Source organism: Tenrec ecaudatus, chromosome 10 (assembly GCF_050624435.1).
Source record: "Tenrec ecaudatus isolate mTenEca1 chromosome 10, mTenEca1.hap1, whole genome shotgun sequence".
NCBI lineage: Eukaryota > Metazoa > Chordata > Mammalia > Afrosoricida > Tenrecidae > Tenrec > Tenrec ecaudatus.
In genome coordinates, this window is record NC_134539.1 from 131672690 (window position 1) to 131688809 (window position 16120).

The 16120-nt window shown below is 59.5% G+C and overlaps 1 protein-coding gene across 1 annotated transcript; it reads right to left on the bottom strand.

Moving 5' to 3' along the window:
• Positions 1-486: 486 nt before the first annotated feature.
• On the bottom strand, positions 487-16120 carry PDK2 (pyruvate dehydrogenase kinase 2). Its single transcript, XM_075561643.1, has 11 exons — positions 15828-16120; positions 13218-13359; positions 6878-6949; positions 6312-6496; positions 5670-5759; positions 5403-5480; positions 2927-3003; positions 2741-2839; positions 2430-2537; positions 1854-1967; positions 487-1451 (listed from the first exon to the last, which is right to left on the bottom strand). Exons 1-11 carry the CDS (start codon positions 15943-15945, stop codon positions 1311-1313), a joined length of 1224 nt encoding a protein of 407 aa, XP_075417758.1. The 5' UTR covers positions 15946-16120; the 3' UTR covers positions 487-1310.

Below are 16120 nucleotides of genomic sequence, written 5' to 3' on the forward strand. Positions count from 1 at the left end.
CAGGGGTGGGGGTGGGGGCTGGTTCCAACTAGTCTGCCCTTGTTAGGGGGTATTGGAGAGAGCAGCGGCAGGACAGGCCAACAGCTTCTGACTGGAGGAAGGGCAGGCAGTAGTGCATGCTGGGAGGGGCAGTGCAGCGAGCTCCTCGCTCTGGAGAGCTGCAGCCTCCATGGTGTTCCCGGGACTTGGCCCTCTGCCTCTGGGCTGGGAAGGGGGCTGCTGGAGGGGCCCGGAGGGTGGAAGGCACCTGTGTCTGGTAAGGTGCCCACCTGCATGCAAGGGGAGGCGGGTCTCCATTTATCTCAATAAACACGTTTGGCGTGCCAGTGACCCTCTATTGGCCCCAGCTGGGGCTGGGGGGCGGGGCTGTGTCGTGGGGGGTGAACACAACCACACATCCATCCTGGGCTGCCAGGTGTGACTGCATGGCCCTGGCTGGCCACAGGCTCCTGCACCCCGCCCTCCAGGAAAGTAACCAGGCCCGAGTCTCATTCCTGATGTCTTTACTGTGGGGTCAGTCCCACCATGCCGGGGGGGTGGTGGGAGGGAAGGAGTACACACACTAACCCCATGTGCAGGGAAGGGGCTACCAAACTAGCTATGTACACAGAGCATTCTAGAAGGAAAGCCACCCCAGGCACGCGGGAGCTGGGGATGGCGGAGCTGGGGTGTGGGGCGCAGGCAGGGCCAGGAGCAGCGGTGGTATGTGCATGAGGACATGCCGGGAGGGCTGGGAAGGGAGAGTGCACTACTGGGTGCCTGCAGGGCTTGAGCTCAGCTGGGCGGCACTTCTCTGGCTCCCAGACTGCTCCGCATCAGGCCCTCGTGGGGGAGCAGGACTGCCCCCCCGGCCCCCTTCTCTACCCCAGATCTGGGGGCACCCACGACCTTCCTACCACTGACTGCAGGCCAGGCCCAGGGCTGGGGGTTAAGGCAAGCAGGGGCATCCATGTGAAAGGAGGGCAGTGAGGGGGGCCCAGGATCCCTGGCAAAACGTGACAGCTGGGCCTTGGAGAGGGCAGCCATGAAAAGTATCTCTGGGACTCCCCCCTGCAGGGTGGAGCTGTCCCCCAACTCTCAGGCTTTCCCCACAGAGATTGGACACCAGGGAGGCCTGCTAGGGGTCTCCATGGAGACAGAGATTGGCACTTAGGGGCCACACAGACTGGTCACTGCAGTGATTCCATACAGACAGAACCTGGTCATCAGGGAGACGCCCCCCACCCCAGACCTTGCGGATGGGGACAGTCACCATGGTGGCCAGCCCCTGAGGCAGCAGTCCATCCTCCCAGGTGTCACTGACGGGGCCCCTAGCTGACACGGTAGGTGGATGTGTTCTTGGGCTCCGTGCTGGGCACACACCAGTCGCCAGCCTCCTGGATGGTCTGGTAGTGGCGCCAGGCTGACTTGTTGTAGACGGGCAGACGCTCCACCGAGTCTGTGGACAGAGCCTGGGGCGGGGTGGGGTTGGGGGGCAGTCACTGCCTGGCCCTGCCACTCCCACCACACCCCTCCCCCACAGCCCAGCCCACAGGCCTCTTGGGGGTGCCCAGGAAAGGGTCTGTCTCTGGGTGCCTGGCCCCGCCCTTCAAGAAAGGGGAGGAGAGCTAAGGACAGCTCTCTCTGCGGGAACGTGCCCCTCCTTTCCGGTCTAAGGTGGACAGGGCCTTCAGAGCAAGGCCTTAATCCTGGGTATGGGCTCTCTGAAAGTGTCTACCAAGCTGTGAGGGTCTAGGGGCGGAAGCCGGGCTGAGGAACTTTAGCTCTGCTCCGATTCCCTGAATGAGACTGGCTGGGCGTGAAGTCTAAGTGTTGGGGTGCACCCTCATCCCGGGGCTCTGTACAGGCCTCACCTTGAGATAGATAACAGCATCGGTCCCAAAGCCCTCCATGGAAAAGAGCTGCAGATCCCCCTGGAAGTACTTGGCGTAGAGGCGGGAAATAGGGAGTCCGTAACCAAAGCCAGCCTAGGAGGGGGCAGGAGCAGGGGGTGAAATGCTGGCACCTGGCGGCTGCTGGGGCAGGTGTTGGGGTGCTGATGGGACACACAGGAGTGAGTGCAGGGAGCTGAGCTGGGGTTACATGGGGTATCGCCCCAGCGCTGGGGCACAGCAAAGAGAAAGCTCAGGTGCTGCAGTGGGGTGTATGTAATGCGCTGGGAGGAGGAGAGGGTGGGGAGGGGACCAGATGTGGGGAGGGTCAGATTGGCTCCCAATCTGCGGGACTGAATGGTAGACCCTCCCTGAGGGGGGTACAGGAAGCTGTTGGGTAGCTGAACATAGTGCACAGGAAGGTGGTCATGCAGGGGGGGCAGACAGAAGGGAGACCTTGGCAGACAAACACTGATGGGTGGGAGACGTGGGTCCCCACATGCAGCCACGGTATTGGTGCTGGACAAGCAGAAGGGGGCTGGTGTGGCGCCTTCTCACCAACGGGGTCCCCCCGGTGCCGGGCTGGGGGGTGGGTGCTGTGGAGTACATATAGCTGAAGAGCCGCTCAATCTTCCTCAGTGGGACTCCCCCTCCTCGGTCACTCATCTGGGGGACATGGGCCGCGTCAGGGGTTCTCCTGAGCTGAGCTTTCCACGACGGCCCTCCCTCCCTGGCACCTCCGTCCCCAGGAGCCGCCCTGAGCCCACCCCACAGGGGAGGATGAGAGCCCTGCTGGCAGGTGGGGGACCTGGAGGATGCCGAATTAGCCCCGTCCTCCCCACGCCCACTCCCGGGTTCCCAGGGCATACTTTGATGGACAGATCTTCCTCTCCCAAGGCCAACATGACCTTGATGGGGGGCAGAACCAGGCTGGACTCGTGACTTTCCACGGTGGCTCGCATGGCATTCTGCAGGGAGAACAGACAGGACACAGTGAGAGCTGCCTAGTCCCCAAACCTTGGCCCCCAAGGGGCTCCCCCTCCATCTCTCCTCACCTTAAAGAGCTCAAAAAGCATGTGGTAGAGGTGGGAGGGGACGTAGACCATGTGGATGGGCTGTTTGGGCTTGGATGCTGCAGGAAAGTCAAGGCCAAAGAACAGGAAATTGTCAAAGTCACGACCTTATACTCAGGATCCAGCAGCCAGTCCATCCCTCAGCACAGCCTGACCATCCGGTGCCCATTCAACCAACTACCTGTCCGGCCCACAGCCACCCATCCTACGTCCTGTCTACCTGACCACCCAACCACCCATTAGGTGCACACCCCACAACCCCATCCCTGACACCAGGCTACAATCTGGGGCACTGGCAGACGCTGATCCAGCCTGGCCTTTGGTGCCTGCAGGGTAGTACGCAGAGGGGCCTGTGGCAGGACAGCCAGTCTAGTCCAGCTTGGACTAGAACTGGAAGCTAAGGGACGTGGGCAGGTGACTCTAAGGTAGAGAGGTGTGAAACATTGGGTACACTAGCTGAGGAGCTGGTGTGTATCAGGGGTGGGAGGGTGGGTACTACTTCCAGATCCCTGCCCTTTTCCCCAGGCACCTCCCTCCTCGCCAGCAAGTCCTTCAAGAGGGTTCTCATCTCCACCCATCTATCTTGGTGTGATTGGAGTGAGTGACGGGCTCAGGCTTTGTTAAGTTGGCTGGGCCAGATGGGATCTGCTGTGACATGAGGTGGAATCCAACCCCTGCCTCCGACGGAGCACAGCCCTGATGCAAATCCGAGGTCTCCTTTGGGCCGGGCCCACTTCCTGGGCAGGGGCAGGGGTAGGTGGGTGCCAGGGGACGGCTTGCTTGCTCTGTGCTGGGTCTGGATCCTGCCTCTGGCTCATCCACCTTCAGTTCCTTTGCATCAATGGGCTGCCATCGGACCTTCCTCTCTGCAGGCACAGCCTGATCTGCCACACATCCCTGGCTTTGCTTGTGCAAATGACCCAGCCTTCCATCCCTGGATTCCTGCAGAAACCTCCATACTGGTATTCTTGAATTCTTTTCTGTTCCTCCAAGCCCCATCTTTTAAAAATCATTTTATTGGGGGCTTTCTACAACCCTCCCTAACAAACTCAATAATTTATAAATGGCTATTTTTCATGTCTTACACTGTCCGATGTCCGTCCCCCTGGGAGGGAGTTATATGTAGATCATTGTGATCGGTTCCCGCTTTCTCCCCCACCTTCCCTGGTATCGCTCTCTCATTATTGGTCCTGAGGGGTCTATCGATTCTGGATTCCCAGTGTGTTCAGCTCTTATCTGTACCAGTGTATACCCTCTGGTCTAGCCAGATTTGTAAGGTAGAACTGGGATCATGATAGTGGGGAGTTGGAAACCTTAAAGAACTAGAGGAAAGTTGTATGTTCATCATTGCTACACTGCACCCTGACTGGCTTGTCTCCTCCCCACAACCCTTCTGTAAGGGGATGTCCAGTTGCCTACAGATGGACTTTGGGTCTCCACTCCGTACTTCCCTTCATTCACAATGATAATGATTTTTCTTTGATGCCTGATCCCTGATCCCATCGACACCTTGTGATCACACAGGCTGGTGTGCTTCTCAGCTTGTTCACCTTCAAGCCTTTAAGACCCCAGAAGCTATCTCTTTTAATAGCTGGGCACCATCAGCTTTCTTCACATTTGCTTATGCACCTGGTTTGTCTTCAGGTATCATGTTGGGAAGGTGAGCAGCATGGAATGCCAATTTAATAGAATAAAGTATTCTTGCATTGAGGGAGTACTTGAGTAGGGGCCCAATGTCCACCTGCTATCTTAATACTAAAACCTATAAATATATGCACATAGATGTATTTCCCCATCCTCATATATACATATATTTACATATGTACATGCCTGTATTTAGACCTCTATAAATGCCCTTTGCCTCCTACTTCTTTCCTCTATTTCCTTTGACTTTCCTCCTGTCCCATCATGCAACCCCCATCTTCAGAATGCCACACTCTGTGCCCACCTTTCCACTGCACTCAGAACTCTGCCTCCTCCCCGTGGCCCCCAGTCTGTCCAGCTCCTCACCCTTCTACTTCCCCCCCCCCACTGGTCCTCTGGTGCCCCTCCCTGGGGAGGCCTCCTGGCCGCTCTGTCCATGTTCTCATGTCCAGTGGGTCCTTCTTGTCTTGACAGGAGAACCTCTCCCAAGTTTCAACGGAGCACACAGCTGCCCAGCCATTTTCTAAATGTCCACCCTTCCTTGCAGCTGGCTGCAGCCACGTGATTTATGCAAGTGAGGTGTCCACCCCCTAGGCCCTGCCTTCCACTCCCCCTTTCCCTCTTCCTCCAGGCTGGCGCTCAGCTATGACTAGGTAGCCAGTTTTGACCGTGCCGTCCCGGAGGCTGGAGAGGGGCAAGCATTCCTCAGAGTTAAGTCACTGTGACCGGGGGTTCTGGAAGAACCCCCGACTGAGAACCCGCCTCGCACCTGCCCCCACCCCACGTGCACGTACACGCTCCTGCGCGCCCTCACCGTTGATCTCCTGGATCTCCAGGTCAGGTGAGGCCATGTAATACTTGTCGCACAGGAGCTTGGCCATGTCGTAGGCATCTGAGAGAAGAGAAGGGCCAGTCAGGGCGGGGGGCATGGTCCACCCAGCGGGCAGTTCTCTTGGCAGGGCCATTGGGCATTGCCAACAGGAATGGTACAGGGAGGGGCCCTGCCCACGCGGGGAGGGGTCCACTTCCGAGTCTGGGGGGGCGGGCGGCCTACGGGCTGGACACAGTGGGGTTATCTCACCTTTCACCACATCAGACACGCTGCAGTTGGGGTCAATGCTGCCGATGTGTTTGGGGTGCGCTGGGTTGGTGCTGCCTTCGAAGATCAGGGCTGGGAGTGGGGAGAGAACGGGCTATTGGCAAGGTCCCCCAAGCTTTCCCTCCCCCGGGGAGGCACTGTCTGCTGCCTGTACTGTGCTCCAGGGGTACACCGAGTCTCAAGATGCACCCCCCCCACCCCAGCCCTCCTCAGGCCATGTCTAGACCATCTTTCTGGAAGTCTCTACCCTGCTCCCAGCTCCCGGGAAAAGGAGCCCAGATGCCCCATTGCATCGCGTCTGGGTTTTGTTGGAACACTTACAGGTCATCTTTACCAGCCTGCGTTTGAGATGACTGAGCAGCCTGGCTGATTTCTCAACCATCACAGTAAACACCGGAGTGTGCGAAGCTACACACCAACGGGTTGGGAATGCCCTGAGCGCTTCCAGGAAAACCGAACTTCACACTTTCTAGAAGGGTGACCTCGTTTCACATGCTGAGAGCACTTGAGTATCGACCGGCGGTCAAAGTTGTGGTTTCCTCTGTAGACTTTGGGGCCAGTGCCTCGTTGTTGAGGGCTCCCGAGCATCCCCCTTGATGTGCCCCCCTCCCCGGCCCCGCTCACTGTGCTGGTTGATGAGCATGCGGATGGAGATCCGGCTGAGGTAGAAGCGGTCCAGGAAGTACTGGATGTTCTGGTTGGAGACCGGGTCATCGCCGTAGGCGTCCTTGTATTCCAGCACCCCCTGCGCCATGGTGGGCACCACATCGTTGTGGCGGTTCCGGATGGTGACCAGGGCGTCTGTGAACCTGCCGGGGATGGGCAGTGTCTGCTCCTGCCCAGCCCTGGGGGGTACCCCTCAGGCTCCCCACCACTCCCCTCCCGTGTCTTCACCCATAGTGCCTGCCCACATGCCATGCCCTCCCACAATCCCACCCTGCACCTCACTCCTCTGCAGGTTCACAGTTCTTCCGAGTGGGGTCCCCCAAGACAAGGCCTGGGCCTCTCCCTTCAGACTCGGGGCTCATGGAGGGCAGAGGCTATCTCTGAGAGAAAAGGCCTCCCCAAGAATGGAGTCTGTCTCTCCCAGCAAACTTGGGGCTGCCTAAAGCAGGGGCTCTCTCCTCTCCCAGCTTTCATTCCTTCAGATGCCCTGGATTGCACCTGCTCCCCCATCCAACCTCACTCACTGGTTCAGGGTGCGGTGGTCCTCAGGGTCCTTGTCCAGGAACTCCATAATGTCCAAGAGACTCTGCACATACCTGCGGGTGGGGACATTGGCCTCAGCTCCGGGCTGGGCAAGGCCTGCCTTCCCGCCCCCCCCCCCCCACTTGGCAGCAGCACCCAGCTCTTGCCCCGACTCTCTGTGGACACCACATGGCTGTACTGGTGGCCATGCCGGGCCGGTCTTCCCAATCAATCCCCTTCCTGAGTAGGGGGGGCAGTCTCCCTGACAGCACACTCAGTTATGTAGTTAGACCTTAACGACTGCTCTTAGAGAGCATAGCCCTGGGTGGTACGGAAGAAAGGCCTGGCGATCTACTTCCCAAAGCTCAGCAGGATCACCAGGAGTCAGGAATGGCAACTGGCTTTAGAGGCCCCGTTGATAAGAGAAGAACCCTGGAGGGGTCAGGTGCAAGGCTAGCAGTTCTAACCTCCCAGCTGCTGTAAGACAGGAAGACGAGGCCAACTGCGCCCATACAGAGTGCAAGCCTCGGAATGCCACGGGCAGTCTGCTCTGTCCTAGAGAGTCGCTGGGCGTGGGGGTGGGGAACAGCCTCATCAGCATTGAGTAGGTAAAAACAAAAGCCAAACTCACTGCCATCAAGTGGATGCCAACTCAGTGACCCCACGGGGTAGAACTGCCCACACCCCATCTTTCTGCTGCAGAGCGGCTGCTGGTTTCCAACTGCCACCCTTGCAGTTCGCAGCCCAACACGTCACCACTGTGCCAGCAGGGCTCCCGAGTGAGTGGCTGAGAGGGGAGGAATGGCAGCCCATTTCATTCCCCCCGCCTCGGCAGTCTCCGGGGCTCTGGCCTATCCGGGGCTGTGACCCCTCGAGCCTCACTGGGCCTGTGGACACATAGTGGGGGAGAGCTAGTCTGGGAGCTGGCTCAGCCCACCCCCAATCCCGGCTGGTCCACTTCCAGCTGCAGACCCCGCTGGGGAGTGGGCTGTGGGACCTCTCTGGACCTGCTGTTCCACATCCGGAAAAGGAGGTGTTTTAAAATACGTATGTACTTATTCACAATGAAAATATACCCAGTAGTTATGTCCCCTCAATAATGTCTGTCTGATGGACTCAGGGAAACTGGCAGAAATGGGGTCTCTCAGCCCTGGGAAGGAGGGGTCCACAGGGCCCAGCCCCGTGCCCCCAACACATGGATGAACAAGGCAGCTGAGTGGCTGGTGCGAGGGTGGGGAAGAGATCCGATCCGCTTCCTCCCCAGGGCCCAGCCTGCCCCTTGCAGGCCCCTCCTCCCACCCAGGCTAATCAGTGTGGCACTTCAGGGACCCCACCTCTCCCTCCTGAGAGAAAGGGGAGCCAATGCTTACCAAGGGCTCAGCAATGCCCCCGGTGCTCAGAGCCCTCCACCAGCTCTCATCTCCCAACAGCCTGATGAGTGGGACTAGTTCCCTCTGCAGACAAGGACACTGGTTCTGAGGGTGATGTATGCACCTGCTCTGGGACTCAAACCAGGCCTGTCTGACTTCAAGTCTCCGCTGTACGGCTCGGCATCTACCTTGGCGCTCACAGCAATGGCCAGCCCCCTGCTCTGGGCTCACCTGCTTACCACCCTGTGAGCCGTAACCCTGTGAGGTGGGTGGGCACTCTGCTAGGCCCATCTGACAGGCTGCTATGCAGAGAGAGGCTCTCTATCCCAGGCCTGGGATCAAGAGGCGTGAGGGTGGAGGGAGGAGGCTTCATGCCGATAGGCTTCTTGGAGGGGGAGAACCCGCAGGGCTGGGAGGAACAACAGGTGGAGAAAGGAGAGAAAAAGAGGGGCGACAGACTGCAACAGGGCCAGGAACCACCTTCAAGAGCTGGGGGTAAGGAGGGAGGAGGTCAGGCCTGGGAGGCTGGCTGTGGTTGGCCAGAGGTCTGTGGCCAGGGGGCAGGTCGGAGTGCCAGCATGCAGCGGAAGGCAGGGCCTCAGCTGCTGGCACCGTCCCTGCATGGCTGCCCAATGGCCTCTAGAGGGCAGACCTGAGGCCTGGTCACATGGCAGTGCAGAGAAGCAAAGGGCACCAGGATGGGCCCACAGGAGGCCCCGTGAGCCTGCCAACAGCGGCCTGGCTGGGCAGCAGGGTGTGGGATCCCTCTGCTCATCCCTGCGCCTCCCAGGGAGTGTTCCGGAGTGCATGCTTCCAAGGGAGAGAGGGCAGGCTGGGAGGGATCTGCCTAGATGATCCTCCAGCAAGCCTCCAGGAACCTGGCACCCAGCTTGCAGGCACCCCGGAGCAGGGCTTGGTTTGTAAAGGAGGAGACTAGGACTGACACAGTGCTGCCTCCCAGGCTGCCCACCCTGCGAGGGCCAGACAGAGAACCGGGCTTAACTCAGCTCTGGAGGCCTGGGACCCTTCCAGGCTGAGCAGTTGGCAGCCTGCACAAAGCCCGAAGCAGGCGGGGTCTCTGTGCCTGCTGAACCTGGCAGAACACAAGGTCGCCAAGGGTTGGGTAACATCTGGAGTGTCCTCCCCACAGCCCAAGGACACGTGGAAGCCTACCCAGACAGACAGAAATAAAGACAGCCTGTTTCGTGCCAGCCTAGTGCCCTGGATTTGGGAGGCGGGCCCAGGGAGGTGGGGGCGAGGCACAGCAAATCTGTGGATGTTGCCGCTGGTGTGGCGGGGAGGGGAGGGAGGGTGTGCGCAGGCATGTGTGGGAGCGTGTGTGTGTGTAGGGATGGTGGTGGTGGCTCCCTGCACTGCAGGAGAGGTGACAGTTGTGGTTGGGGAAGGGTGGAAGGCAGTGTGGGCCCCAAATCTGGCAGATCCGGGTTTCTCTGCAGCTCTGCCCCAGAGATATCCCTGAGAGGTGCAGGTGCCCGTCTCCACCAGTGGACTCAAAGCAGCAGCCGCTTCAGGGGGCTGTGTGAGGCCCCGGGAGGGCGAGGCTAAGCCCACACTTCTACAGCCATCGTGGAAAGAGTGCCGGGGCCACTGCTGTGCGGTGCTGGCCTCAAGGACAAGGACTGGCTGTGGAGGTGCGTGGTGGGTGGGTGGGGTTTGCTTGCGGGGTGAACCCAGGCTCCACACCTGACTGACAGGGAGTGGGGCGGATCAGGAAAGGCAACAGTGGCCTTATCTTCTCCTCCTCCTTCCCGGCAGCCCCCACAGAGCCTCTGTTAGTGACAGGAGTGACTCACTGCCATTGGATCCCACTTGGCAACTCTGCCTTAACCCTCCCTTTCCTGGAAGCAAATGCCCATGACTCCACAGGTTTGCTTGGGACACCGAGCAGCACAAGCCAGCACACAGGGCTCCGTCCAGGGAACACTGCGCCCCACTGGCTTGCACTGTGACCTCAGGGACAAGCCCTCGCCCAGAGGAGACCCCATCCACCCAGAAGGGCTGCGGCTGCCAACTTTGGCAACCTGCGGCCTGGCACCTGCTGGGAGCTCCTGTTGGCGGTGTGGGGGTCCTCCACTCTGTGATGTCAGAGACTTCTCTTCCACCTTGCTCCAAGGCCCATCCCATTCCCCCATCAGGGCACAGCTGAGTCTACCTCACTTTCCGGCACACAGCTCTCCCTGCCTGGCTTCAAATCCTGGCCCCACCACTTCCTACAACAGCAGCTGGGGACTTAATTCTGATGCAGGGTGACCCCCCCCCCCAGTGTCAGAGAAGAACGGTGCTCCCGAGGGGTTCCAATGGCTAATGTTCGGGGGCAGTGGATTGCCAGGCCTTTCTTCCGAGGCACCGCTGGATGGAGTCAAGCCTCCACCCTGTAGGTTGGCAGCCGACCAGGTTAGCTGTTTGCACCCCCTGGGTCTCTGCAGACGGGGTGCCTACCCTCCCTGGGCTTCCCTCTCCTCATCCCTAAAGTACAGGCATCAAGGCCAGGGCCTAAGGGTGTGCTCACCCGGATCAGCACTTAGATCACTGCCCTCCCACAGCAAGCCCTCCAAGCACGTATTTGGTCGCCGCAACCACTGTTGTTCCTCCATGGTCCAGCAGAGCCGCACAGTGACATCACCGCTGGCCTGGGGCACGGCCTGTGCCTTTAAAGCCCCACCCTCGCAGCTCAGTTGGCGTGTGACCTGCAGCAACAGAACCGGCCTGCCAAGGCCCGCCTAGAATCAGGGCAAACGGTTCACACACTAGTGGCTCCCTGAAAGGTTGCCAGTTCAAGTCCTTCCAGAGGTAACTCAACAGCCGGGTGATTTCTTCCTGAAAAATCAGTCACTGGAAACCGTGCTATGGCCTGAGGCCCATGGTGTTGGCCATTTGGCGAGTGGACTTGGTGGTAGTTGGGGGCAGGAGTAAGAAGCTACATGCAGGCCTTTCTGCTATTTTCCAGCCAACTCCGATGCATGGTCTCACTGGACCAAACTTGGGCGGGTTGATCTAGAACCAGGACTTCTCAGCCACCCTCCAGCAAGTCCAGCCTCAACCCTTCCCCCAGCTGAGTGGACACTCGCTTAGCCATGCCGACGGACGGCTGACGGGAGCCTTCATCCAGGATGCCCCCTTTCTGCAGGGAGGTTTTCTCTTGGTATCTCGGACACTGAGGCCAGTAGTCCTCTTGCTGGCCCCCTGGTGCCAAGCCCCTGCCTCTTGTGCAGCCGTGCCCATGTCCACCTCTCCATCGTGCCTGCTGGCAGGGACTTCTCCCAGGGACAGTCGCCCTGTCTGTACCTGTCAGAAGGTCCTTTCTGCCCTCAAACCATCTCTCTTGCTGCAGCCAATCCCCATTTCTCTCCAGAAGCCCCCCTCCCCCAGTAGGTTGTCTCTGCAGTATGTCAGAACACTCATGATCCAGTCCTCTCTGGCCTGCTGGCCTCAGAGCTGAGTCACCCCCTGGGGAAGGGCTCTCTGCTGTCTAACTCCTCTCTCCTGCTGTGCTCACCACCACTTCCAAGCTTGGAGGGCAGCGTGAGGAAAGCCCACGTGTGTAAATGATTCTCAGGGAGGGACTGGAGAAGCCCCAGGGGAGTCGCCGACACGGCCCCCACGCCCACAGTCGGCTCTCTCCTGGAGTGAGGAAGCCAGGTCAGTGCGCCAGAATACACTGGACGAGGGCTGTGGGCAACAGATGGTACCTTCGGCCTCCTTCCCGTGACTTCCACACTGGCCTGTGGCAGGAACTGTGCGCTGGCTCGGAGGCCCTAGAACTAACTGCAAGGGGCAGGGCCCAGCACGGGTGACCTGCTTGGGCCTCGTGGAAACCAGGCTCAGATCTCTCGGCCCCGTCACAGTCAGTGCAGCACCTGCAAGTCCGCTCCTGGACGCCCTAGCAGGCCTTTCTGGCCTCCACGCCTTCACATAAGCTGTCCCTTTAGCTAAGAATGGCCTTCCCTTCCTTCGGGGACTGTGGCCCGCAGAAGCCCTAAGAGCCAGTGACAGAGTCCTCCTGTGTGTGTCCAGCTGTCCCATCGCTTCTGACTCAGCCAGCGTTCCCTGTGCACGCACCGACCGTGTGTGTGAACACTTGCCTCAGCACGATTCTCGAGAAGTCGCTGACATGCCTGCTCACGCCTGAGGCACCTGCTGGAAGGGCACCAACAGATGGCACCGGAACAGGGCTTGGCGAGGGGCGGGAAGGTAGTGGAGGGGTATCTTCTGTCTAACGCCTCTGGGTGTTCCAAACGGCCAAATGACGGTGGTCGGGGCTTCAAACTGCCAGAGTCCGCTGGCTTGAACTTGGGAATCAAAGTGGTATTCCTCAGGGTGGTTGACTTGGGGTGTGTTTTGATTTTGAGAAGTCTGTTCACAGGCATGAGCTCTAGGATGCCCAGGGGCCGCTGCTGTGGTTTCCTTAGCCGTAGCACAGCTGGGGCGCCATGCGCGGTCCTCCAACCCAAACCAAACCGCAGCCAGGCGGCCACTGCCGGCCTAGACGATTCCTGAGTGAGTGCCACTCACGTCCAATGGGCACGGAGTAGGCCCTGGTTAATGCTTCATGTGATCAGCCGTTGGCTAATGGCATTCTGTTACTTAACTGGGGACAGAGTTCTTAAGTGAATTCTACTCAGCCATTTACCATAAACTTTGGTCTTTGCCCTCCTGAGCTGTTTGGGGTTGGTTTTCTGGGTCCGAGTGTTTGCCCACACTGGAACTGCCTTAGGGCTGGGGTCATGGCATCTCTTCACCCGATACATCTTCTTGCTTCTCCAGGTCCCCAAAAGTTACCAAACTCAGGCCCTGCTCTGACCTACGGTCCCTCCCGTGACCTTGGGCACTCCCCTGGTCTCTCCCAGGCACTCTGCTCTGCCCCTACCCCCGCAAGACAGCCCCTGCCCCTGAGCCGGGGGACTCCTGGAGATGGAGTGGAAGGGTGCAGGGGCCTGGCCAGGAGTCTCACCAGCTCTGGACCAGCTGCACCGAGGGTGTGCTCAGCACCCGGTCGGGAAGCAGGTTGATCTCCTTCATGATGTTGGCCAGGCGCACGGGCAGCTCCTGCCTCAGGAAGGTGAAGGAGGTTTTCTCACAGGCATTACTGGACCCTGCGGGGAGGAGAGAGGGATGAGCCTGGAACCATGAGGCAGCTGCTGCCAGGGCCACAGGGCTGGCCAACCAAACTCTTCCGGGACTGAGGGCTCCAAGAGGAAGTGCCCTGGCCAAGAGCAGGAGCCAGGCAGGTCTCCTGCCTGCAGGAGCATACCTCCCCGTACCCTGCCCAGCCCTTGGGGCAATTCCTTCCAGGGAAGATTGCCTGGATCACTCTTCGCCTCCCTCCCCTCCCCTCCCCTCCTAGTAGACATCCACTTAGGGGGATTGATTCAGGTGGGTAGAGGGGTCTGGGAAATCTATCCCTGCCCAGGGTAGGGAGCTAAGCAGGGACCACTGTGTGGGAAACAGAAACATTTCTCCCAAGTCGTCTCCCCAAAATATATGTTAGACTTAGGACACCGCTTGCAACTAATAGTAAATGATTGTCAAGTTACCTCCCTGAAGGCAGTCAGTTGCCAGATAACTGGTCCCACAGGTAGGGCCCACTCCCTGCTGTTGAGGACAATGGGCTACTTCTCCCTAAAGGCTTGCAGGTTTGGTCCGGGCAGGTTTGGTTTACAACCTACTGATAATGGTTTCCATAGTGAGCCAGAGACCAGGTCAAACCCGCTCAGTGACATCCAAAATTAAGCTGCCTCCCTGAATCTAGGATCCCCCCATCTTGTCACATGTGTGCCCCCATTACCTCCCCTTCCTATTGCGTGGATACCCCTAGATCACCCCGCTCCCATTACTGTATTACCTGTAGCACAACCCTTTCCTGTGATGTATGTCCTTACCTGTAATTAGGGGCTTGCAGGTCCCCAGAGAATATAAAAGCCTTGGTTAGCAATAAAGATCTCTCTCTCCCTCCACTAAGACCACCAAGTGAGGCTGAGGTGAGCATGCTACCATGAAATGTGTCTGACTCCATTACTTCAATCTCCCTTCTATCTCTCATGCTCTCTGACTTTACTATAATCTTTGCTTATTATCACTGTACAATTGCGCCTACCGGACCCGTGATGATGTTAGGGGCTGGTCAGCCCTGACACCCCTGCAGCTCGGGGTGTCCATCCTCACCCAGGCTGGCCCTGGTGCCCACTGCAAAGTGACCCCAGCACCAATGCCCAGCTGCGAGACAAACAGGGCCCTGGATGAGGCGAAATACCTCAGTCTGGTTCCAGGCTTCCAGAAGACCAGGTGTGCAGGACCGAGCCACTCGGGGTGTGGGGTGTGTCACCTCCCTTTTGTAGGTCTCTGTTTCTCCCATTGCACTAAGAAGGGGCGGGACTTGTCTTTGAGCTCCTCCCAGCTGGGACATGGGGCCTTCCAGGCAGGGCAGCGGCTGGGACTGGCAGTGGGTACAAGAGCCTTAAGAAGCAAACCGGCCAGAGGGTGGGAGAACAAGTCCTGGGCAACAGGTGCCCTCATGTCTGTGGCCTCCTCCCTGCCCCCTCCCTCCAGTCAGTGATGCAGCTGTAACCTGAGAAAGGTCCAATCGCTGGGCCAAACCCTCACCACACTCACTGGGGCTCGACTGCCCCACGTTTCCACGGCTGCCAGTATCTACGGAAGCTGCCTGCCTCATCCTTCTGTGGAGCTGCTCGTGGGTTCAAACTGCTGAACTTTAGGTCAGCAGCCAAGTGCTTTCACCCCTGTGCCATGAGGCTTCCTTCAGAGACCTGGGCACAGCCCCCACCCACCCCAGCCTCCAGCTGGCACCACGGAGATAAACAAGGCCCACACAACGCCTGCTTCAACTGCCACGTTGGCCCAGCCTTGTTGCTGCCCCAGAGCCCTCTCATCTCAGACACTAGGGGACTGGGGGGGACTGGGGGAGGGGTGGAGACCATCCCGGGACAGCCCTGGGTAGGAACAGCCTGGCTCCACCCACCTCACAGTGCCTCGGGCCCAGCCCACCCTGGGCAGGGTGCTAGCCTAGGGCAGCTTTGATCTTCAAGTGCCCTTGTCCACTGGGACAGTTGGGGGGGGGGCAGCTCCCTCGGAGAGCCAGTATTCTGGCCAGTGCCCCCTCCAGTTGGCATGTCCTGAGCCCCTTTTCTTGCTCTCTCTTTGGTGCCCAGCCAGGCCAGGTCTCCTCCTAACAGATGGCTACGCCTCCCCAACTCTGCCTGGCTCCAGACACTAGCACCCCGACATTCCTTCTCTACACTAGTCATAATGCACGTTAACCCTGTAATGCCGCCCTACTCCTGTCCAGCTCTGTCCACCCCCCTCCCCAAGCCCTCCTACACAGCCCAGGAGGAAGCAGAGACCTCCCATTAGTAGTCCAACCCAGAGTCCCTCTTTCGCGGGGTGCGCTTAACCCTTTCAGCCCCGGTCCTTCCCTTCCTTCCTCCCCGTTAACCTTTCCCTGCCCACACTCTTGCTGGCAAGCCTTGCCCGCCGCGCAGGGCCTCTCTTCGCCGCCCGGGACCCCTCCATTGACCCCGAGCCCTCCCCGGCGGCCCGCTCGTACCGAAGTCCAGGAACTGCTTCATGGACAACGGGGACGGGGAGAACTTGCTGAAGTGCTCGATGTACTTGGGCGCCCCTGCCAGGGAGGCGTTCTTCAGCAGCGCCCGCACCCAGCGCATGGCGGCGGCGGGCGCGCCTCGGGCTCCGCCTCGGGCTCGGGCTCCGGCTCGGTCACTGCCAGCGCAGCGCTCGCCGCTCCGCTCGGCCCAGCCGGTCCAGCCCGAGTCGGCCGCTGGGTTCCGACGCCAGCTTCCCCCACCGGGCCGAGCGGGGGCCTCGGACCCCAGCCAATCC